The sequence below is a fragment of the Mus pahari genome, chromosome 3, assembly GCF_900095145.1.
Source record: "Mus pahari chromosome 3, PAHARI_EIJ_v1.1, whole genome shotgun sequence".
NCBI classification, from domain to species: Eukaryota; Metazoa; Chordata; class Mammalia; order Rodentia; family Muridae; genus Mus; species Mus pahari.
This window is the reverse complement of record NC_034592.1, coordinates 62,932,664-62,958,545: the sequence shown is the minus strand read 5'-3', so window position 1 is coordinate 62,958,545 and position 25,882 is coordinate 62,932,664. Positions and strand designations below refer to the sequence as shown.

The following is a 25,882-nucleotide window of genomic DNA, read 5'->3' as shown; positions in this document are numbered from 1 at the left end:
TATATATATATATATATATATATATATATATATATATATATATATATACATTTTGTTTTGTACTATATATATTACTGGTTTTTTACCTTTGAAAAATGTTTAAGGTAGTTTCCTTCTGAAAACCTTTGAAGATTTTTTTCCCACAAATATCTTTAAAAATATCTACCTTCCCTATGGATGTGGCTACATTTTTTAATCTCTTAATTGGGAAATTATAACAAAACTTCAATTGAATTTTAACTACAGTAACAGTTTCATAGATTTCAGGAGAAATTTGCTTACATGTGAGGTATTGTGTCTATGGACAGTGTATGCGGAAGGTATTTTTCCCCGTTTGGACAAAGGCTTAAGCTTTAAACTCAAAGGCGAGATTGGAATGTGACTCCATATGATTTCTTTGGTTCTGTGTCTCTTATGAACCTAATGAGAATGCTACTACATTAAATCTTAGAATGTCTGTCTCACAAGGGCAGGGATTGGGCTCTAGTGTCTAGAACCTGGTGTTTAAAAATAAAAGCAATGCCTGCTAATAGGGAAGAGGGTCTAGAAAGCGAGAGAATCCTTGCCTGAGAAGAGCACCTTGTCCATAGCAGATACTCAATTAAAAAATTGGTGATAGACGAAATATGTGGCTGTTAAATGAATGAGATCAGCCACTTCAGATTATCAACAAGGCTATGTAAAGAAAAACTCAAGGCTGCAGCTAACACAATGCTTGGCAAATAACCACCATTCAGTCGTACCTACCTGTTTTCAGTTTCGATCGTGGGCATGCTTCTCAAATACCATTAGCCATTCCCCTCACTTGACTTTGAAAAAAATAATTAAAAACAAAACAAAACGAAACACAATGTAAGTATGATTATGGCCTGACCTCAGGTGCTCACATGACAAATCAAAGGAATAAAAGTTTGATTTACTCCCAGATGGAAAAAAAATACTTCCTCATTTTCTTGTTTTTTTGTTTGTTTGTTTGTTTTGTGTGTGTGTGTGTGTGTGTGTGTGTGTGTGTGTGTGTGTGTGTGTGTGTAGCAACACTACAGGGGAATTCTCAAAGCTTGGTAGTTACTCTTTTGTTTATTATGTTGCTTCCGTTAGTTGATAAACCCAATTTCTGCCTTGCCAACAGCTATTTTCCTAAAGAAGTTAATATTTCCATAGATCTTCTGACCTAATGGCGTCTCCTCTGGGAAGGAGATGCTAATTCAAGAACCTAATAGACCTGTTTCAGTATATGAGTATAATTAAAGTATGATGTATGTAAAGCACCTGTAGGCATGGCTCCCTAGTGACCGGTGCTAATGCATTCATCTGTTAGAGCCTTAGAGACTGGCACTAGATAGAAAATGTGGGCAGATTCTACAGTCTTTGTGCCTCCCAAGCCTAGTTCTTGTGATATGCTGAATACAAGTGGGTACCAGCAGCTTGGTGATGTTCTTCTAGTGCAGTCATATCATTTAAAAATGAAATATATGATATCTACAGCAAATACATTTATGAATTGAATTTCAGGGGAAAATTTATACACAGAGACACATGTCACCTGATAGCAATAATTATAGCAATATGTGTATAGTGGCTTTTAGTCTACAAATCATGTTATAGCTTTATCTTAAATGTTACAAAAATGCATTCTGAGTCTTCTATAAAATTCTAAAATCAATAAAGAATTGCTTCTGCCTGACTGATACCTGATTAGAGTAGACCTTGTAACTTTATCACTCATTAACTCCTTATGAGTGGTAGTCTTTATTATACATAGGTGAACATTTTTGTACTCTCATACAGACCTGTTTCTTGATATGATATAAACTACATTCATGAAATGGAACTACCTTCCAGAAACATTCAAATTAATGGAGTTTTACTCTTGAGACTAAAAATATTTACCCAACATACCCTGACCATGTATTTCCTAAGGAAGTAGATCTTGCCTTCCACAAATTGGAGAGGATTCTGAGTTTTGAAGTTCCTTTGTTCCAAACTTTCCGAATATGAAGGAAGGAAGCCTTAGTACTTCCTGAAGCTTGAGTAAACTATCTGAGGCTGCTCTCTCCCAGGAAAATGCTATCTGCTGAAGGTCTCTGGTGCCCTCTGCGGGTGGAAAAGTGTAAATGCAACGTTTGCTAGTCCCTTTCTAGAGTTTCTTCTACAAGAAATAAGCCTGAATTTTATGTAGTGTTTTTGCATCGATATTCGTAAAGGGAATTGGTCTGAAGTTCTCTTTCTTTGTTGGGTCTTTGTGTGGTTTAGGTATCAGAGTAATTGTGTCTTCATAGAATGAATTGGGTAGAGTACCTTCTGTTTCTATTTTGTGGAATAGTTTGAGGAGAATTATAATTAGGTCTTCTTTGAAGGTCTGATAGAACTCTGCACTAAACCCATCTGGTCATGGGCTTTTTTTGGTTGGGAGACTATTAATGACTACTTCCATTTCTTTAGGGGATATTGGACTGTTTTGATTGTCAATTTGATCCTGATTTAACTTTGGTACCTGGTATCTGTCTAGGAAATTGTCCCTTTCATCCAGCTTTTCCAGTTTTGTTGAGTATGGCCTTTTGTAGTAGGATCTGATGATGCTTTGGATTTCCGCGGGTTCTGTTGTTATGTCTCCCTTTTCATTTCTGATGTTGTTAATTAGGATACTGTCCCTGTGCCCTCTAGTGAGTCTGGCTGCGGGTTTATCTATCTTGTTGATTTTTCTCAAAAAAAAAAAAAAAAAAAAAAAAAAAAAGCTCCTGGTTTGGTTGATTCTTTGTATAGTTCTTTTTGTTGTTCTTGGTTGATTCAGCCCTGAGTTTGAACATTTCCTGCTGTCTACTCCTCTTGGGTGAATTTGCTTCCTTTTGTTCTAGAGCTTTTAGGTGTGCTGTCAGGCTGCCAGTGTATGCTCTCTCTAGTTTCTTTTTGGAGGCACTCAGAGCTATGAGTTTTCCTCTTAGCACTGCTTTCATTGTGTCCCATAAGTTTTGTTATGTTGTGCTTCATTTTCATTAAACTCTAAAAATGTCTTTAATTTCTTTCTTTATTTCTTCCTTGTCCAAGGTATCATTGAGTAGAGTGTTGTTCAGCTTCTACATGAATGCTGGCTTTCTATTGTTTATGCTGCTATTGAAGATCAGCCTTAATCCATGGTGATCTGATAGGATGCATGGGGTTGTTTTAGTATTTTTGGATCTGTGATCAATTATATGGTCAATTTTGTAAAAGGTACCATGAGGTGCTGAGAAGAAGGTATATCCTTTTGTTTTAGGATGAAATGTTCTGTAGATATCTGAACCCAGACACTATTGCATATGCCAAAAAGATTTTGCTGAATGGACCCTGATACAGCTGTCTCTTTTGAGGCTATGCCAGTGCCTGACAAATACAGCAGTGGATGCTCACAGTCAGCTATTGGATGGAACACAGGGCCCCCAATGGAGGAGCTAGAGAAAGTACCCAAGGAGCTGAAGGGGTCTGCAACCCCATAGGAGAAACAACAACATGAACTAACCAGTACCCCCAGAGCTGTGTCTCTAGTTGCATATGTAGCAGAGGATGGCCTAGTCAGCCATCAATGGGAGGAGAGGCCCTTGGTCTTGCAAAGATTATATGCCCTAGTGTAGGGGAATGCCAGGGCCAGGAAGTGGGAGTGGGTGGGTTGGGGAACAGGGGTGGGGGTATAGGGTATAGGGGACTTTCGGAGAGGAAACTAGGAAAAGGGATAGCATTTGAAATGTAAATGAAGACAATATCTAATAAAGAAAAAAGGTTACTTATATAGGTTAATATTGTTGCAGATTTGCTTAATATTTGCTTTATATTTTACTGAAAGATTGTTGATTCTATTAAAGTTAACATCCAAAGAAGTAAAAGAAACATTCTGAAATTTAAAAAAATAAAAGAATTAAGCCTGTACCATTTAGAGACTTAGAGAGTGATAGATAAATAAAATAATAAATAATTATCCATCTAAAAACGAAAGGTGCCCACTAGTTTCTGAAACAGCCACTGCAAGTTTATTCTATCAATACACAATGACCCTGCCACTGCTGAGTTTCTAAGTGCTGGGAGTGGCCAGACGAAGCTTTTGCCTTCCAAGAGGTGAAGGGACACGTGGATGACTAACTACATCACACAGTCACAGATGCTATCATATAAACTAAATATTCTCTGTCAGAGAGACAACTGGAGAAGGTGTGCTCACTGAACAAGACATAGTAGGATCAGAGTACACACAACAACACATGCAGAGAAGGAAGCTTTTACAAGTCACAGAAAACTTTGAATATGATGACCCCGAATCTGTGGGTCGTTGACATTTAGTTGGAACGTAATGACAGGAATAGGCAAGATGCCAAAGGCCAGACACCAGAGTGCTCCCCATCCTGTGCCTGGACATTATTTTGAGTTGATCTTTGCAACCAAGGAGCAACTCAAGGAGTGATAGGTTCTAAGCAGCACAGTGCAGCCTGTCCTTAGACATAATCCTGGGCTGGGCAGAGAGGAATAGAGGGCTATTGTTGGCCAGGAGAGAAGCTTGCATGGTGTTGGTGAGACCTTTGTCAAGGAGACCCAGGGCAGAGGGAAAAGAGTAGCTAAGAAAGAAAATATTCAGGAAGTAGGAAGGTACTATTAAGGAGCCAAATACAAGGGTGTGAGGGAAGGAGCCTCACAGAAGCCACAGGCTGCCAATGAGCAGCACAGACTGTGGCCGGCCAGCCAGATGGGCCGAGTGCTCTGCCAGGAAAGGTTTCATTTTGTTTTTTTTCCTCCATTTACTGCATTGATTGTTAGCAGTTTCTGTCACACACGTACACACACATTTGCGTGCACACACACATACACACACTCACACATACTCATACATACACACACACTCACATATATACACACACATTTGCACACACACTCACACACACTCATACACACACTCACATATACACATGTACACACACATACACACACTCACACATACATATACTCATGCACGCACACACAAAATCACTCACACATACACACATTCACACACACTCATACACACTCAAACACTCACTCATACACACATACACACACACACACACTTGAGGAGTTTAGCTCGTGGAATAGCTATGTAATTCCTCATGCCATTTGCCTATCACAGGCCCTTAGCCTTTTGCTGAAGACACCACTGATCTCCTTTGACATTGGCTTGCTCTAACAACTCTTATCTCAGTGGCTTGTGAGTCCTTCCCCATGTGATATGTCACTGAGCTCTCGAAGCTGTTGTACGCAGTATTTCGTCATTGGATTCTTATTCATCCTATCTGGTAGATGAGGAACAGGATTCAGAGAGATTAGGTGACATGACCTGGGTCATGAGCTAGCAAACGATATTATCACAAACCATTTTCTAATTACCTTCTAACCCAGGGAACGTCAAGGATTGCTTCCTTAGAAAGAAGATCTTGTAGTTCACAAATAGTTGCTATCACTGGGAGATCAGCAGTGGCACCAAAATTCTGAATGGATGGGCTACTGACTAGCATATCACTAGCTAGATAAGGAAACGGTGTCCCGACTGTGCTCCAAACTGCGATGGCTCAGTTCTGACACTAAGCACGATCAACTAAAGGTGTGCATTCTCTTAATGTACAACCGTGCAGCGACATTTCATTTCATCCTTGGTTTGTATTTTTTTTATGAAGATAGCCCAAATTATTGTATAGGAAATAGTTAAATGAGTCTAAGATGCCTCTTCTCCCTTCATTTGAAAACAGTTATTTACTACACAACTATTTTGCTAAAGCCTTTTGACATCAGCTCATTGGTAATAAGATGGAGAGATGTAAGGATGTCCACTTTAGGCTTGATGGGATGTTGATCTGTTTCTTGATTTATTTACCTTCTGCAAGCTGGCTGGTGTAGATGTTTTCCTCACGTTCCATCCCATACCTTGGCCAAAATTTCCAGATCCTTCATAGCGCTTCACAATGAAACTCTTTCTCAAGCCACTGAACGTGCCATGTGAATGCCTCAAAATAATATAACCAACATCACATGCCTGAAGTTTCCAACATCAGGACTTTAAAGGCAGGAGCAGGAGAAGCCAAATGTAAATGTTCACCTACATAGCAAGGTCAAGGCCAGTGTGGGAGACCTGGGACTCTGTCTCAAAAAAATAAAAAAAAAATGTTTTTTTAAAGAATAAAACTAAGACTTCAGAGTTTAAAACATTGCAACTAGCTCAACAATTGAACAAGCTGGATCTTTCTAGATTCATATTCCATTTTTGAAGATGAGAGACAGATAGCAACAGGCATGGTGTGTGCAGAAGAAAAATAAAAGATCCTTAAGCTAAAAAGTGAAATGTGGTCTGTGGTCACATCCAGACTGTGTGTAAGATAAGTAAAGGGATTACACCCACTGAGAAGATTGAAATGTGTTTTATTTTGCAGATTTGAAGGTGTCTTGGTACTGCAAAGACAAGAAAATCAAACCATCTCGGTTCTTCAGGATGACACAGTTTGAAGACACCTACCAACTGGAGATTGCTGAAGCCTACCCTGAGGACGAAGGGACATATGCTTTTGTTGCTAATAATGCTGTGGGCCAAGTGTCCAGCACCGCCACCCTAAGGCTGGAAGGTACAGTGAGACTTTTCAGAATTTTCACAATACCAGTAACAGTCTCTAAGGACTTCACATAAACCGTTGGTCCTTCATTCTTTTCATTTAATTCACCATTTCCATGTTGCACACTTTCTGCCCCCTCGCTCTCTGTGGGCCCTTGCTTTCTCTCTGGAAAGATTTGTGATGTATCACCATCCCCACTGGCTTTTCTGCTTCCTGATCAGCATGTATCAGACTGAAGTGAACAGTGCTGGGCGCAGTGGGGTATATTTGCTTTCTTACTGAACTAGGATAGAGATCAGACCATCTTCACGTGCTGCTGACAGAACTCTGATTTCACGGGCATCGCAGTAGACAGTTTCAGATCTGGTCACAAGGTAAATTTACTCACCAAGACTGAAGGGACCCCTAAGTTTTGAGAGCCCCACTGTTAAGGTGTCTTAATGTTCCTGTTCATTAGTTATAATCAGAAACACTTTCTCAATAACTGAGAACTTTAATTCAAAACAAGAGTAACAGTGAGCTGGGAGTGTGGCTCAGTGGTTATGACATTTGCCTAGTATGCTCCAAGTCTTGAGTTAGTTCCTCAGCTACACACACACCTACATACCACGTACATACACATTAAAATAAAATTTAAAAATTATAAAAGAATTTCACACAGAATCATGTTATTTTTTTTCTCAACAAATGTAATCTAAATGAAATACATGGAAATCATAAGAATTTAGGGGAAGTTCCAGTTTCTTCTTTAATTTTAAGGACTACAGTTATACATTTTCTTAATAACAAATTTAAAGTGGTTTACACAATAGAAAAGCTTGATTTATTAAAAAAAAGTAGGAAAAATAATTCTCAAATCTAGTTGCATTCTCCACTATTATATCCCTGGGTTGTGGCGTTTACTTTATTCTTTAATCTGATGTTGTCTCACCTTGTCTGTCTGGAAAGTGGTCAAGAATTTGTGTGACTTAGATTCGATAGTGACAAAGCATTAGGATTGGATTGACTTCTAGCCCATCACTGAAATCTGTGGTAAACTTAAAGTAGACAATTCCAAGTGAGTTTGGATTTAAATAGAGAAAGGCATTAAAAACTGCATGCTTCTTTTCAGGATTTAGCAAATCTGAAGAAGTTACATCAAAGTCCCAATGGCATGCCTCACCATCAGTCTCACTTAAGAAGGAGGCCCTTGGCCAAAAGCCCATCTTCATCCAGCCTCTGTCAAGCCTCAGGGTGCACAGCGGGGAGACAGTCAGATTTCACGCGAGGGTTTCTGGTGTTCCCAAACCAGCAATCCAGTGGTTTCATGACCACCAGCCAATTCTACCATCAAAAGATGTAGTTTTCCATTTTGAGGAGTCCACAGGCATGGCTTTAATGCTTATAGTTGATGCTTACCCAGAGCATGCTGGGAAATACTCTTGCAGAGCAGCCAATAGTGCTGGGGAAGCCACTTGTGCAGCTACTCTCACAGTGACTGCAAAAGGTAAAGCCCCTCTTGCTCCAAGAACTTTGATTTGCTGTCTACTACCCCACTGCTACTAACAAGAGCCCCTGCTGCTTGCTCCTCTGTATACTTGGATCAATTCGTGCTTTACTAACCAACTAACATGCAATACATCTCACCAAGCCTCCAACTCCAGGTTTAACCCACTGACTTGAACCTGATTGGAGTATGTGTTCCATGAAAGAGGAAATAACTATTTTATTAGACAGCAACTTTGCTTGGCTCTTTTCTTTTGGAGGAGAGGGGTTGACTCTGCCAAAGAGATCGCATCATTTCCTCATCAAATGATCTTTCTGCTTAATAATATATTAAAGCATAAGATGGAGGATAAATGGTTAATCAAATGTAGTCAGCTAAAGAAAAAAAATGGGTGGGAATGGAGAGAGAACCAGATTGTGTTACTCTGCATGACTGAAAAGATGACAGAGGAAGGAGCCAGATGCCGTACACTGTCTGCATTAGCCTTTAGTAACCATCCATTGCTGGACCACTGGCAGTGAATGTTCTCTTGTGTGGTCCTACATTCTAGCACACACAGCATCTGGCATGATACTTTCACATGACAATTGCCTCCTCCATCTTCTTCTTCCATGTCATTTATGTCATTTGTGACATGTCATTTACGACCTAGGCAAGTGAGAAAGCTTAGCATTCTTCTCTTTCTCCTGCTGCTTATAAATATATAGTGCAAGCTCTAAATAGGCAAAGTTCTAGAAATGATGTCAGAGAGTCCACAAAGTCCCAGACAGCAGCTACTGCCTCTTTCACTGCAAAGGAGAATAAAATATCCCAAAAGGAATTAAGTCGTGTCAAGGATCATTGCATAAATATGGAGTGTAGATTTTTTGAGTGTGTCTCAAAGCTCTTCTGCCCGCACCGCAACATCTGTTCCACCATGCTGCACCCTGTCCTGAGTTATCAGAGAGATCTTGTTGAAAAGTCCCCGGGTGGGGGGAAGGGTAGACTGAAGGCCCTCCTGCCTCTTTGGGACCTCACTGTGAAGTGTGGCAACTCTGCTCAGTTCCTCTATAGTCTAGATGACATTTCTGTTGATATAATCTAGACTCATGAAGATGTAATGACAGAGGCATCAGAGTGAAATGGCCACAGAGTGGAAACATCAGTGTGTTGTCATAGACAATGTTTGGCTGGTAGACCAAGGACTGTAGTGCTGTGCTGTGCTGTGCTGTGCTGTGCTGTGCTGTGCTGTGCTGTGCTTACCTCGTAGTGCTAGGTACAGAAGGCGGTCACCTAACATTTAGCTGTGCTCAACACTTTTCTTTTTGCCTTCATCATTTTATGAAGCTTTTTATGCAACCAAACCTAGTCAGTAATTATGTTTCTTAAACTACCTCTAACATCTAACCCATAAGCACTTTATGAGCGTAGGCTAAGTCATTGGCCAAACTTGTAGGAGAATTTAACTCTCTGGTACAGATTCATTTTGAAATCTAGGATCAGGAAATCCATTTAACTTATATGTGCTTCTTCTTTTTTTTTAATATTTATCAAAGACAAATCTTGAAAATACACCAAGGAAGGCTAAACTATTGTAGTTGCCAGCTACTTCTTAGGTAATTATCATTGTGTCTGGTGCTGAGATGAATTTCAATTTAATTGGTTCTGTAGTAAGAGTTAAACAGATTTCCCTAATGATAAGTGAGTTACCCATTCGACAGTCACTGTCATTTCTTTTCAGTCCTGGAGGCTTGAGGTTTATATGGGGAAGACATGAAAACAAAAATTGGATATTGAAAATAATAGGGTTCTATTTGGGCTACAATTAATGGTCTGTAGATAATTTTTCTATAAATGATACTGCTCTTATAGTCTTGTATTCTCTTGAAATTATGGCAATTTTCTCATGGCAACATCATGATTTTAGTTGTTATTGTACTTGAATCTCTATTGTATCTGAAAGTGCACAGAAAAATTTGTCTGGGAGTAGCATAAATTTCCCCTTACCCATGTCTCTTAGGTATAAATACAATGAGAGTGTCATATTTGAAGTGCCCATAGCTTGTGTTATATATCTATAGGCAAAGGACCTTTACTGGGTCACATGGAAAGGGGTCAAGCATGCCCAAGGGTTATGGGAAGGAATAGCCACAAGTTCCTCCCTGATCATCATCAAATGGCTGATGGATATTACAGATAACAAGGGAACAGTAAAGTTCTGTCTTGTGTAGTGAATTTTGGTTCTCTCTCTTGCCAACTGGGAGAATCAGTCTCATTCGTTCATTTACTACATCCACAATCCCTCTTACCCAGAGAGGAGTCTTTTCTGAATCTGAGATTTTGTTCCCAGGCAATCTCTGGATCTAGTTCCATAACAAACAGTGCAAATGTCTAGGTGAGCAAAGTGGCTCTGTCCAGAGTACTAGATCTCAGTCTCACTGAAGTGTTTGGCTAGCATAGTTATTGTACAGAATGGTTGTTTATATGAAGGTGCTGTCTGTGAGTTGTGTAGGCAACAGAGGTGACAGTTTTGCCGCGTTGTGCGATTGGGAGTTGTCTGTGTTGTAGACATGGAAGAAGTGTGGCTCTTTCAGGTCTCTTCTGTAAAGTACAGTGAGGATGGCTGAACGTCATCCTTGTAGAGCGGATTGAGCTGGGGACTTTTGGCCCAGGAACTCGTCTGTAATCAGTTACAATGGATTATATTATTAAAACATTATTGGAACAAGAGTACTTTTTTTTTTAAATCCAGACAGCATTTCTTGCACTTATAAAAGTATTAAAGATGAGATACTTCTAGGTGTTTGAAGAATGAAGGATTGAGCACAAGCATCTAATTATCTAACATGAAGTCAGTATTTATATGTGCCTTTTTAATTTTGATCTAAATCATCTATATAGGCTACATGACTGTCCATAAAGATCAAAGAGGAATGTAAAAGGCTTGTTAGTCTGTTTGAACAGTGGTCTTTAGTGGATAATAAGATAGAAACATCAAATGTTACTTCTGGACTAACACACTGTTTTCCTCCTCAATCCAATGATAATCCGTCTTCTTGGCATTCAGCCTTGAGTTGTATTCTTCCAAACACAGCTAGTATACGGTTTTACTTAACTAGCAAAAGAATCACAATGCAGAGTAGTTACAAAAGTTACTCCATTCAGATACTAAGAGTGTCTGAAACTAACAAACTAAGACAATCTATGGAGTAAACAGAATCATTAAAGAAAACATCAGGTTTGTCACTTACATCGTGCCAGAGATCACAAGGAAATGCAGGAAAAGCCCTCATAGACACTGCCAGTGCTACAGGAATTGAAGAACATGCACCCCAGGCCACCAGCCTTGTCCTGGGAGCTGTCCTAGAGACAGACCACTGTGCCCCAAACCTACACCTGTCCTTTGTATAACAATAATAAAAAAACAGAGTCGAGAAGTCTGTGCTCCCTGGCTGATGTGTAACTGAATGTTGCATTGTTCCAAGTCTGAGAAGAGGTTCAAATCAAGGGACCATTTACTAGTAAAAAATGATTTATTCTGCAGGGGAAAAAAAAATACAAGTGGCAAGCGATCAAGTGCATGTTCCTAAGAAATGTGGTTTCCCATCTTACCAAGTATGCAGTTGGCAGGAAAGGAAGAAGAGAGTATTTTAGCTTTGGAGTTGCTTTTCTGGGTGCATGTAAAGGCACGGGGGAGTGGAACATGACTCTTTTGTAATAATTTGTGATCCACCGCTCATCGATTCATTGGCATGGGTATTTTGGTGGGGTGCATTTTCTATTTTTTTACAACAGAAGGGCAGCAATTATCGCATGAGTTGATTCAGAAGCTGTGTGCAGTTACTCACGCAGGTATCTCACTACTTTTCTATTTTAGCCCCCGAGTCAATTCTACATGAGAGGATCGGCCAGCAAATCGAAATGGAGATGAAAGGTATTGTCATGATGACTGTGAGATTAAAATAGAAACTCCAGAAGATTAGCAGAATCCTTGACCTACTTGATTTCTCTTAGGATTTTTGAAGACATGGCATAGATGTACAAATATATCTCTTTGAGAATATATTCCTATGTCGCATGCCTGGTTTAGTATGCTGACGGTTGTGTGCATTTCACAGTAAATTGTTGGATGGTAATTTAAAAAAAAAAATCTTACATTGAAACTTTATCAGCCACATTCAGCTTTGTGTTTGCAGCCATCTTGAAAAGTGTGTACTATGAACGGGTGTCATGTTAATGCATGAAATCATGGAAGTAGAGGTTTGTGTTCAAAATCACGGTGAATTGAATTGAACAATGGGGGTTAACCTGTCATTTCCAGAATGCAATGTCATGAATGAATTATAATAGAAATGCTACTTTTTTTAGGATGTTTGAAAACCTTACAGGCCCATTCTTGGTCTAGACCTCATGCACACAGATCACTTTAACATGATATGTCTCTTATACTGGCTTGCAGATAGCTATCTTATGTGACCCTTGCCTGCTTTACTTTGCATACTGTTGTGACTCTATAGCTGTATTAGTTCGAATAAACGCCTTCTCACTTTATGTCATCTAATTATTATGATTATAGTTCTATGTATTTTTTAAAAGTTCATTATCAAAATTTTAATATTTTAATCTACAATCAAAAGGATCAGAAAGGGCGTTTATTCTACTCTCTGCAAGTCAGGTAAGATTTCTCTCTTAGCCATCAAAACAGCAAAGTTGTACCGCTCACAAAACAAATACACACAGGAATATGTTACTTTTGAAATGCACTTTTGCTTGTTCAAGAAGAAATTTCAACAGTCTGAAGAAAAGACCAGACAACGAACGATTGTCGTGTCAGAATCTTTTAAACAGAGCATGGTGTTGCGTTTATTCGAACAAATATGGTGAGTGAATTTTTTTACGGATTTGTGAGACTCTGTAGCATGCACTTCATTTCATTTCCTATTTTACAATTTCATTTATTTTCAACTTTTCCAAGTGCTGTGGAAAATAGTAAAATGCTTTGTAATTTAATTATCTTTCAGAAGAACTCTTTGAGCGGGAAGCTGACGGCGCAGGAGACGCACGAGGAGCCTTCTCTGACTCGGAAGACATAGACTACCACTCCCTGATGGCCAGGAGATATGCAAATAGAACGTCATCCACAAGCTCCTGGCCTGAATATTTCAAGCCGACTTTTACTCAAAAACTCACATTTCAATATGCTTTAGAGGGTGAACCTGTTGTGTTTACATGCAGTCTGGTTGCCTACCCAACTCCAGAAATGACTTGGTTTCATAATAATAGGCCCATCCCAACAGGTCTCCGCCGGGTCATAAGGACCGAGAGTGACTTACACCAACACTCTTCCAGCTTAGAGGTGAAAAGGGTCCAAGGCCGAGATTCGGGCAGTTACAGGTTCTTGGCTGTTAATAGTGAGGGATCTGCCGAGTCCAGTGCATCACTGCATGTTATCCAGAAAGGGCAAGATGAGAGATACTTAGAATTTCTGAAAAGGGCAGAACAGACATGGGAAAACACAGGGGGTCTAGGTGAAAGGAGAGAAGAGAGGATAAAGGTGGGCCTGAGGTTTACTGGCTCCCCCTTTAACAAAAAGCAAGATGTGGAGCAGAAGGGGATGGTGAGAACTATACACTTTAGGTCAGCGAGCCCTGTCAGGAGGGCAGACTACGTGTACAATGACGAGTGGTCAGAAAGCAAATTTGACATCAGAGGATGCCTGAGTGTAGGTGAGAGTTTCCTAGATGAGGAAACCAAAATGAAATTGCAGCGGTTACGGGAGGCGAGAAAAATCTTCTTAGAGAAAAAGAAATTATCACTTTTAGGAGCGTCATCTGAAGTAAACTCAATGACTGTGAGAAGTGAGGATATTGTTAGAGATGCTTCACTCTCTAGAGAGGAAGGGAAGTGTGGGTTTGGGCGTGAATTTGATGAAGACAGGGATAGGATTGATAACTCAGCCGAAGGAGTCACCCAGAGTCCGTACTCCCTTCCAAATCAAATATATCAAAACAGAGAACCTCCTTCAAGCATTCAGGCCACTGGTGATGAAGATCTCCAGACTGAAAATAGCCCGGACCAAGAGACCTTTTTAGAAGAAAGCCTCCAGAAAGGCTACTCGTATGAGCATGTCCTAGAAGGCGAAAACCTGCAGGCTGTGGAGCGGTTTGAAGAGTCTGTGACCAGCACTGTGATCAGAGGACCGTTGCCATTTACCTCTAATGAGGAAATGCATGGATATAGGAGTGGAGGAATATGTGAGTCTCCTGATAAGGTGTCTCAGGTTCTTACACCATATCCTGGTGAGTCCTTGGATACATTTGTTACTGCTAAAGGCACCGAAGATGTAGATAGTGGAGGAGGAACACAGAGGGGTTGGCGAGAGGGGCAGTGCCACGCTTCTATGAAAGTGCAAGAGTTCAAAGCAGAGCACGAGGAGAAAAGATCTTTTGAAAATTACTTCCAAAAACATCCACAACGTTGCCCACCTTCATTTCTCCAGGATATTGAATCGCAAGAAGTGTATGAGGGCGACAGCTGTAAATTTGTGTGTCATTTTCAAGGATACCCTCAGCCCATTGTGACATGGTATAACAATGAGATGCCCATACCACGTAGTCAAGGTTTTACCACTCACACATTTGAGAACTACTCAACGTTAACCTTTCCTTCTGTTCGGCCCCAGCATGGAGGCTCTGTTACCTGTGTGCTATTTAACCAGTATGGAACAGTTAAAGCAACCAGTATGCTTAGAGTGAGGGCAAAGCCAAGGTATGAGTCCCAGCCTCATAAAGTTCCAATGTGGCCTGACTACGCAGATGAAGAAGAGGAGCTGGCCTTGGTGTTTGACCAGGCAAGAAGGATTCACCCATCTTTTAGTCAAGAGAGGCAAGAACATCTCCACATGTTAAAAACTCACCTCCCAGAACCCCCCTCTGCAGACAGAGAGCTACTCTCCTTCCCTGTAGAAATTCAGATAACTGCCGCCACTCCGACCCCAGAACAGAACAAAGAATACAGGGATCTGTTTGAGTTGGAGCCTGAAGTAACATCTCGAGATCAGGCCATCCAGTCACCAAAGCACAAATTTATATTCTCCTCTGATATCACTAATGAACCGCCAAAGATGCTACAGAAAATGCCAAGGAGTGCCAGTTGTAGGGAAGGGAATTCTGTAATGCTTGAATGCTTAATATCGGGGGAGCCTCAGCCAGTAGTCACGTGGTTTCATAATGGCATTCTTGTAAAGCAGAACCAAAAGTTTGAGATTGAAGAAGTTAATTGTAGCTACAGATTATATATCAATGATGTCAGTTCACAAGACTCTGGAAGGTATCAATGTGTGGCTCAAAATGATTCAGGCATAGCTGAGAGTATTTTAGATTTAACCGTAGAACCCATCACTTATAGGGAATATAGTCAGTTGGAAAATGAAAGTGGAATTTATGCACAGTATTCCAAAAATCAACAAACACAAGTTCAGGGGGAATCTGTAAGGACACATTTTTGTGATAATCCAGTTGGTCCTTTTGCTGCCCAATCAAATATAAAAGAATATACTGTAAGGGAGTATTTTCAAAGCCTTGAGACAGTTGGGCAGTTGGACAAGAAAAACGAGGTATACTGTCCAACTACTGTTGAAAAACTATCCAAGTCTATGCAGCATGCTTCTAGACCCACAGACATGGAGAAGCCTCACAGAACGGAGTTCCTACAATGCCAAGATGAGGAGCATATAGGTGAGAGGTCTCAGTCACTCCAAGCAGAGGCTACCATTTATCCATTTGTTGATGACTTCAGAGAAGCTAACATTAGAAACAAGGTCAGAGATGATGTTGAACACCATGGACCAGACTGGGGAAATATGAAAGGACATTCTCAAAGTGATTATGTGCCAAATATCCACTCCAAGAGAACCTCTGACACAGTTCAGGATGTGGAAGACTCGCCTGTCCCTACCTATGAAGAAGGCCTTGAAGGAGAAAGGTACTACCCCGGGAAAAAGGTGAAGCATAAGGTCATTGCATTCGAAAAGCTGCAGCGTGCAGAAAGGGGAGTCGTAGAAAAGAGACGGACCAAGAAATCTTTTGTTACAGCACCGCCAAAGAAATGGGATAATCGAGAGTCTTCATTAACACAAAATGAATCAGGCTCGAGCAATATGCATCGGGCAGAGGAAGTGGCTTCCCAAACAGAAGCAGATTCACATAACGTCATAATGGATTTGAAGCAGCTTTCCTCTCAAGCTCACGAGGAGTTTGAAATAGAAGAGAGGGGACGACAGGAAGAAATGCTTCCCCTCGACCAAGAAAAGGTTGAGCTCGAAGCACCTGTTACATTTGACCTAAAGCAGTTTCACTCACAGCTAGAAAGTACAGGCATGATTTCCCAAGCTTTGGCCAATGGCCAACAAGATAAAAGCTCTTTAAAAACTCAACAACCTGCTTCAGAAATGGCTAATCCTGAAGACGTTGTCTTTGATCTAAAGCAAATGTATTCTCACGTAGAAGATCCAGGCGAGGTGTTCCAGGGCCAAGAAACTGAAAACAAGCAGGAAACATGCCACAAAGAAGACATTTCTATCTACCAAAGCTTTCAATATGCCCAGGAAGAAAACACAACAATTTTAAAACCTGATCGTGTGCCCAAGTCATTTTCTGAAGTGGTCCATGGTGAAGCACGGGCTTTATTTCAGACTCCTTCTGCTGATATGGAAGAAGCTAACGTTTCTGAGACCGATGCTTCTGTAGAAAATGGAGATAAGAGTTTCATCTCACAGTTGAAAAGGGCAGCGAGTGAGGAAGCGTGTTTGGAGGATCATGAAATGGAGGACGGACCCACCTTGAAACCAGCATCTGGTGTGACTCAGGGGTATGAAGGGACTTTAGAAAACCCCAGAGGTGCTGTGCATGGAGCAGAGGCGCCTCACAGACAGCTGTCTCTGAGTCAGGACTTGCCATTCTTGATGACCGGAGAGCAGCAGGACCTACGGGAACAGTTCAGTGAGTCACTCGAGGCCCCAGGGGAGGAAACCTATCGTGAAGTTCACGTACAAAGTGAAAGCTCTTTCTCCACCTTGGAAGGAGAAAAGATAGAAAAGAGTTTGTCTGAAAATCTCCCTAGACTGGAGGAGGCCCAAACAAAGGAAGAGGGGGAATCTGAGACCTCCCTAACACAATACTTACTTGCTGAGGGAAGGTATGAGGTGCCTGAAGTTAGAGATGCCAAACACAAGGCACAGCTTGTTCAGAGCGACTCGGTCACTTCAATGGAGGTTGAAGAAGTGACTTTCAACACTGTGTATGAATATTACAACCAGAAACAGGAATCCCTAGGGCGGCCCTATTCTCCAGAGTCTGATATTTCCATTGATGTGGGAAGTACAAGCAGCGAAGACCTGTCTGAGCTGGATCAGTTCTATAGCCCGCCATCATCTGTAGAAAATTTAGAATCTCCAAAGTCTCCTGATTTGTATTTTAAGCCTTCAGATAGAATTGAGCAATCTGTAGCAAATTCAAGAGCTGAGGACAATGGGGAAAGATACTCAACACCTTCTGAAGGTGAAATTTCAGAAAGATACTCTACACCCTCAGGGGAAGCTCTAGAGAGATACTCCACTCCTCCGGGGGAGGCTCTGGAGAGATACTCCACTCCCCCAGGGGAGGCTCTGGAGAGATACTCCACTCCCCCAGGGGAGGCTCTGGAGAGATTTTCTACACCCCCAGGGGAGGCTCTGGAGAGATTTTCTACACCCCCAGGGGAGGCTCTGGAGAGATTTTCCACTCCCCCAGGTGAGAAACTAGAGAGAGGTTTTATTCCCACTAGAGGACCAAGCCAGGCTAGAAATGTAAGCATGAACCTGTCAAAGCTAGAGAGGGAAGACAGCACTGCAAATGAGCATTTCCATACACCTACGGACGAGAGGAGTTCACCTTATGAAACATGGCGTTCAGACTCATTCGGCACACCCAATGAAGCCACTGAACCCAAAGACAATGAAATGCCTCCATCTTTCATAGAGCCTCTAAGCAGAAGGAAGATATACGAAAATACAACATTGGGCTTCATCATTGAAGTCGAGGGCCTTCCAGTTCCTGGTGTGAAATGGTATCGAAATAAATCTTTGCTGGAGCCAGATGACAGGATCAAAATGGAAAGGGTGGGCAATGTGTGTTCTCTGGAAATTTCCAACATTCAAAAAGGAGATGGGGGAGAGTACCTGTGCCATGCGGTAAACATCATAGGGGAGGCAAAGAGCTTTGCAGTAGTAGATGTCATCCCCCAAGAGGAAAGAGCCGTGGCCCTGCCACCACCAGTAACCCACCAACACATCATGGAGTTTGACGTGGCAAACACCAACTCGTCGAGAACACCATCTCCTCAAGAGATTGTCCTGGAAGTGGAACTAAGTGAAAAAGATGTGAAGGAATTTGAAAAGCAGGTGAAAATAGTCACGGTTCCTGAATTTACTCCTGATCATAAAAGCATGATCGTGAGCTTAGATATTCTCCCGCTGAGTTTAGTCGATCCTAGTGCGGAGTCCCAAGGGGAAGAAGGCAGAGAGTTTAAGATCGATTTGGAAGCCTTTGAAATGCCTCCTCGCTTCATAACACCCATCTGCGACTTTAGAATTCCAGAAAATTCCAGCGCTGTGTTCAAGTGTTCAGTCATAGGCATTCCTCCCCCAGAAGTCAGATGGTATAAAGAGTACATGTGCGTTGAGCCAGACAACACAAAGTATGTGATTAGCGAGGAGAAAGGGAGTCATAGCCTTAGAATCCAAGATGTTGGCCCTTCCGACTGTGCGACATACAGATGCAGAGCTCTGAATAGCGCAGGAGAGGCCATCTGCCGAGGCTTCCTCACCATGGGAGAGTCCCAAGTCTCTGCTGTGGCCACCAGGACAAGCAAAGTGACTTTAAGCAGTCAGAGGGAGGAGCTAGTCTTAAGGAGCAGATATGCAGACAGCTTTTTTGAATTCCAGGTGGTGGATGGCCCTCCCAGGTTCATCAAAGGTATTTCAGATTGCCACGCACCCTTAGGGACAGCAGCATATTTCCAGTGTTTAGTCCGTGGTTCACCGAGACCCACCGTTTCTTGGTACAAAGATGGGAAACTGGTCCAAGGATCACGGTTCAGTGCTGAGGAAAGTGGCATAGGGTTCCACAATCTGTTCATAACAGGCTTAGTTAAAGGCGACGAGGGGGAGTACAGCTGTGTAGCTACAAACAATTCGGGAACGGCTAGGAGCTCGGCTATCCTCACCCTCTCTTAAAGTGGGATGGCTCAGGGCCTCTGTCACTCCCAGAGTCTACGGATTAGCAACCTTCCAAGTGTAGACACTGTATTTGGATCATGACACTGAAGACCCCTGGAGATGGAGATGATCTTTCTGTGTAGAAATCTCATCTTACTCATGCGTGTAAATATTCTGTGATCTAAATCCTGAAACCATCACCTGTGTCAGTTACACCATGTATCATCCAGCATAATTAAACACCTTCTTGGATACCCAGTTGTTTGTGTTTGTGTTTGTGCTTCTCTGTCACCTCTCCTCCGCAGAGTGTCACAGCATCCTCTTTCAGCGGGTACACTATAGATGCAAGGTAGAAGGGTGACCATGTCGGATAACCATGCGGATAAACTGGTAAGAGAAAACTCCCTCCAACCCTAGGTCACTTTCGAATTAGAAGCCTCTTAGCATTCAGACAAACCTATGTTGATTTAGTCAGATGTAGGAGGGCAAAATGAGTAATAAACTCAGCGTTGCCCAAATGATAGCCAACTTCATAGTCTGTTTATGTTGCAGTCTTGATAATTGGGCATGCATAAAGGTTATGGTCTTTCCACATTTGGAAATATTTTATTTTCTCATTTGGGGCATCAAGTGAAGTGCAGTATAATTTATCATTGACCTGGGCTATTATTTGTCTGAATATAAATATTTAACTACATGCCAGTGTCAGAATCTCTAAATTAGACAAAAGGTAGGACACTTTTATAACTGAGATGGTATGATAGTTTTGTTTAGTATATATAATAACAGAGTAAGTTTTCTTGTTATTTTTATAGAATTTTAAGCTTTAAAAATAACTAGAGATCAATAAACATTCAAATTCCAGTATGATGTTTATGTTTCTAAGGTAAATTTTTAGGTTTGTTTTTCAATTTTAATAATTCACAGTGCTTTAATATTGTGAATATCAATCAATGTAGACCTTGGCCTTTGCATGTAAGACATAATAAATATGAAAAAGATCAGCTTTCTTATGTAAAAATGTGGCGTTAAGTCAAATGGCCTCATAGGTTATAAAATCAATGGACCGATTCTTTGTTACCTAGTGGTAACAACTAAATATAACAAGTAAGTTTCAGCTTGTAACAGATGAGAACCACAGAAGAGACAATGAGATTATTAGTCTAGCCTTCCATTCTTAAGTTATGTTCATGACCTACTAGTTGCACTTGAAAACTGCATTCAGCAATATTTAAGGGTCATAATTGTATTTGTCATATTAATATTGATTACCAAACAAAGCATTTATTTCAATTTTAATTTCCATAAGAATTTACATAGCCACCATATTAGTTGTTTATTTTATCTGTTGCTTTCTTAACAATGGAAGTTCCTGCACATCATCCAAATCAAAGATTAAAAACATGCAGGAAATAGGCAGACTAGCCAATTGTCTCATTTTCCTCAAATTTTTTTTCCTCAAATTTTTAAAATTATATTTCTTTAAAGTGACCACCATCTAGTACGGAATACTGTGGAACAATGATTTGCACTTCAACCACAGATCACATCATACCTTTGGTAATAATTTAGATATAATATACTACACCAGTGTCTTGGAGGCAAAGCTAATTCTGTAGCAAAGGGGCTTAAATGTGTTCCCTACATTTAGTCTCATACTGCATGTTCAATTACTTAGCCGACATGACAGGCACACTTAACCCACATAGCACAAGCAAAACCACATTAAAAAATCTAGAAAAGCAAAAGAAAACAGGGAAGGAGGAAAATGTTTTCATATTTGTTGTTTTTTTTTTTAATGTATACATTTATTCCCACAGGAAGGGAGGCTTTGATTATTCTCATTATGATTCTATTGGCCTCAGATGCATTGAGCTTAAGGATGTGTTGAATAATAATAGCTGAAAGGGAAAAAAGTAAGCCTTCCCCACATAATCATTAAAGGGAATCTTTTGTTTTCTGACTCGATGACACACAACTTTGCAGCTTGGGATATTAATTTCCCCAATGCTTGATTAAGAATTCCATGTGTTACACACACAGAGTTGGATTTAGAAGTCATCCTGAGATGCTGTAGACTCGGGTAACTATAACTACAGCTTTCATAGTTGGGCCCATTTGAGGCTCATGAACTGTGTTCTTGTGGGTATGATGAATATGCCGTGTTTTAAAATAGGGGAAACTTTTGAAAGTATTTTTACATATTAGCAATTCAGGGTATTTTAACTATATGCACATCTGTTCCCTTTGCAGATATTTTGAGGATTGAAGAGAAGGGAGAGCTAATATACTTAGCACAGATGCCTAGCTAAGTAGCCACTGATAGTATCTTAAGTGTGGAGTCTAAGTATGAAGTCATCAGTGGTTTATTAGGGACAGTCATAAGTAGCTTAATAAGTAAGTATTCCACATGTGAACTTCTGTCAGAGCCTCCGGCTCATTCCACTGGATTCATTTCAGACAGGAGGTGCTGCCCCATTTTTCATCAGAGAAATACCAGATGTTGAAATAAGCATTGAAGATGTAGCTAAATTGTCAGTTTTGGCCACATGCTACAGACAAGTTTACCTAGTGTTTTATAACCAACAGACATGAGCCCTGTCTTCCAATATACTAAGACACTAGACCAGCAAGGAATTAAGGCACAAAACTACCCAGTGTAATATGAGGGAAGTGCATTAATAAAATTAAACTGCTTTTTATTTAGGCAATTGAACTTCCAGTAACTGGGCAGTCCAATATCCCCAGCAGACTGAATTAAGAACCTACTTCCTTTTGATAAGCTACCTGTCTCTCACTTGTTTGTTTGAGATCCTGTTGAAAGAATATATGTTACTTGGTGCCCTGGTTCAAAAATGCTGTACAACTGCCTTACATAATAAATTATCACCAATGTTTGGATATTGGAGTCACTTTTTCTTTATTTCTGTCCTGTTTTCCTAACTATCCTATTATAAAACATTTCTTGAAGTATGTTGATGAGTTATCTGAGTGAAGGGAGACCTGATTTTCTAATATCAACAACAGTGGCTACTGCAGCAATCAGAAACAAATCTTTCCTGTGCCCTAATACAGGAAGGGCCCAAACAGGCCTGGAACTGGGAATCCCCCTGCCTCAGCCTTCTAACCTGAGACTATGCCTGGCTAGCCTCTGCTTTTGTTACTGTTGATATCCATTTAGAAGTGCTAGCTTAAACATGTTTTCATTGAAAATGATCATTAAATTCAAGAAAATCCTATATAACAATTCTATGTCTTTTTAGAAGTTGATGCAAGTAACCCTGGACTTATGATTTATAAATATTTATTTAGTACTTCTTCAAACTTAAGATCCAGGTGTTTACCACATTTGTAAACCCTAACAGATAAATTGGATATAAAGTTGCTTTTGTGTAGTTGTTATAACTGCTCGATTTTCCATAACAGGCTAAGAAAGTTATGAATGTGTTGTTTTGTTTTTGTTTTTGTTTTTGATAAGTTAATCTCACCACAACCTTATTCCAATGCAGAAGGCCACTAATTGGTGTCTAATTCTTTGGTACTGTTTGTTGAACAAAATTGTATGGTGATGTCACAATAATTTCTCTCCACACAGAAATTGCTAGCCTTCTGTCTGCGGAGGAAGATTTTCAAACCTATAGCTCTGATCTATGTTCACCTAATGCGAATGAAACACTTGAACTTCTGTCTGAGCCTCCAGCTCTTCCCACCCAGTTTGATTCCAGACAGGAAGGCGCTGCCCCAGTTTTCATCAGAGAAATATCAGACGTTGAAATAAGCATTGAAGATGTAGCTAAATTGTCTGTTACTGTCATTGGCTGCCCCAAGCCTAAAATCCAGTGGTTCTTTAATGGGATGCTATTAACCCCTTCTGCTGACTACAAATTTGTCTTTGATGGGGATAACCACAGCCTCATCATTCTGTTCACCAGATTTCAGGATGAGGGGGAGTACACATGCATGGCCAGTAATGACTATGGAAGGGCAATATGTAGTGCTCACCTACGAATAAGTCCCAAAGGAGAGAGGAACAAGGAGATGGAGTCCGTAGAGAAGATAGCTCTGGAAAAGCGCGAAGGGCCTTGTCCTCCTTACTTTTTCAAGGAATTAAAACCAGTGCACTGTGCCCCAGGAATCCCTGCTGTCTTTGAGTACTTGGTGCACGGAGAGCCTGCCCCCACTGTTTTGTGGTTCAAAGAAGACACACCACTTTATACCAACGTCTGTTACACCATCATTCACAATCCAGATGGATCTGGGACCTTTATCGTTAATGACCCACAGAGGGGAGATAGTGGCCTGTATGTCTGCAAAGCTGAGAACCTCTGGGGGGAGTCCACCTGTGCCGCAGAGCTTCTTGTGCTTCCGGAAGACACAGATGTGCCCGATGCCTCCTGCAAGGAAGAGTCCACCTTAGGAGTTCCTGGTGATTTTCTGGAAACATCTACAAGGGGCCCTTTAGTTCAGGGATTTGACTCACGGCAGGAAATTACAGCTTTTGCCGAGGGTGCCATTTCAAAAGCTGCTTTAATTGCAGAGGAAAAGCTGCAGCTTTCTTCTGAGCATAATGTTGATGACAGTGAAGTGGGTACTGGGGTGACCATAGGGGCTCAGAAGCTGCCACCCATTGTATTGTCCACTCCCCAGGGTACCAGGGAGCTGCCTTCCATTGATGGTGCAGTTCACACACAGCCAGGCAGAGGACCACCCCCCACTTTAAACCTGCAGACAGTCGAGTCTCAGAGAACCCTCCCCAAGGAAGCTACCCTACAGTTTGAAGAGCCCAAGGAAGTCTTCCCAGGTGCCTCATCTGTAGCACAAGTGAGTTCGGTCCCCATCAAGCCTCTGATAACCTTAACAGCCGAACCCAAAGGGAATTATCCACAGTCTTCCACCGCACCTCCTGATCATGCGCTTCTGTCCTCTGTGGCTGAAGAAACACTTCGGCTAGGAGAAAAGAAAATCCCAGACATGGACAAAGCGCAAAGAGCTCTCCTCCTGAGTCAGAGCTTAGCTGAGGGACGTGTGGAAAGCTTAGAGGGGCCTGATGTTGCAGTCTCTCACATGTGCTCTGAGCCCCGAGTCCCCTTCCAACATGCATGCACAGAAGAAGACAAGATCCTGATGACCAGTGCAAACACTCTAGAAAGCACAGGGCAAGACGTTGCCCTGAGGACCGAGGAGGGCAAGTCCCTAAGCTTCCCACTAGCACTTGAGGAAAAGCAGGTCCTACTTAAGGAAGAACAATCAGAGGTCATGGCAGTGCCCACTAGCCAAACCTCTAAGTCTGAGAAAGAGCCAGAGGCTGTACAGGGAGTGAAGGAGATACAAGAACGTGACCTGCTTTCCAAGGAAACATTGTTTCCTAGTATTCCCGAAGAGCAGCGATTACATCTGAAAACTCAGGTCCGCCAGGCTTTGCAAGCTGCCGTGGCCAGGGACCAAGCGAGTCTTTTCTCTGAGTGGCTAAGAAACATTGACAAGGTGGAGGTCATGGCCATAAACTTCACTCAAGAGCCCAAGCGTATCCTGTGCACCTACCTTATTACCTCAGTGAAATCACTAACCGAAGAGTTAACTGTCACGATTGAAGACATAGATCCTCAAATGGCTAACCTGGAAACTGAACTGAAGGATGCCTTGTGCTCCATTGTCTGTGAAGAAAGAAACATCTTAATGGCTGAGGACCCGAGGATTCAGGAAGAAAACAAAATAGGGGTGCAAGGCGGACGAGATCACCTTGCAGATGCACAGAGAGTTGAAACCGTCACAGAAGCAGAAGCTGACTCTAAGTACCTTGTCTCCAAAGAAGAGGTCAGTTGGTCGAAAGTAGAAAGTCAATTCAAAGATGGAGATACCGATGAGGTTCCGCAGGATGAGACTCTGAAAGTAACAGAAGAGAGTGATACCCAGAAGGCCAGTACAAAGACGTCACAAGAAGAAACTGAGGGTACCTTAGCTGACCTTTGCCCTGTTGTACGTAAACACTTAGTGGATACCATTTCTGAAGAAGGAGATACTGTCCACCTTATATCCTCCATATCAAATGCTAAGGAGGTGAACTGGTATTTCAAGGGTAACTTGGTGCCTTCAGATGCAAAGTTCAAGTGTTTAAAGGAGCAGAACGCCTACACTCTGGTGATTGAGGCAGTAAGGATGGAGGATGAAGGGGAGTATGTCTGTGAAGCCTCAAATGACAGTGGGAAAGCGAAGACGTCAGCAAAGCTCACTGTGGGAGAAAGAGGTTGGACTTTAAGGATTAAATGCACCAGGCTCTAATACCCACCACTTTGTAATGATTTAGGCTGCACCACTGAATCTTCACTATCTGCCACTTTTCCAGAATGCCAGCTATTTAGAATAGGAATAAAAAAAAAAAAAAACAGACATAATCATGGTTATTAACTTAAAATTCTCTCAGCCTGGTTGGGTAGTTCATTATCATAGTCGCACTGCTACCTACATCGTCAATAAAACATATGCTTATATGTTTTATAGTGATGACTACGTTTTCATATGAAAATGATTTGATAATATATAATAAAAAGTTTTCAGTGCATAGGCAAT

At 41.3% G+C, this 25,882-nt stretch overlaps 1 protein-coding gene across 3 annotated transcripts in view; it reads left to right on the top strand.

Annotated features, from left to right (window-relative positions):
* The window catches only part of Ttn (titin), a 273,795-nt gene that overhangs the window by 44,705 nt on the left and 203,208 nt on the right, over nucleotides 1-25,882 (top strand). For 2 of the 3 annotated variants that reach the window (XM_029536006.1, XM_029536008.1), the window contains exons 44-46: nucleotides 6,420-6,608; nucleotides 11,939-11,995; nucleotides 22,911-25,559. In XM_029536006.1, coding sequence (XP_029391866.1) covers nucleotides 6,420-6,608; nucleotides 11,939-11,995; nucleotides 22,911-25,559 — 2,895 coding nt within the window. Of the gene's footprint in view, nucleotides 1-6,419; nucleotides 6,609-11,938; nucleotides 11,996-13,082; nucleotides 20,040-22,910; nucleotides 25,560-25,882 lie in introns of those variants that run through there. The other variant, XM_029536007.1, reaches the window with a different exon arrangement.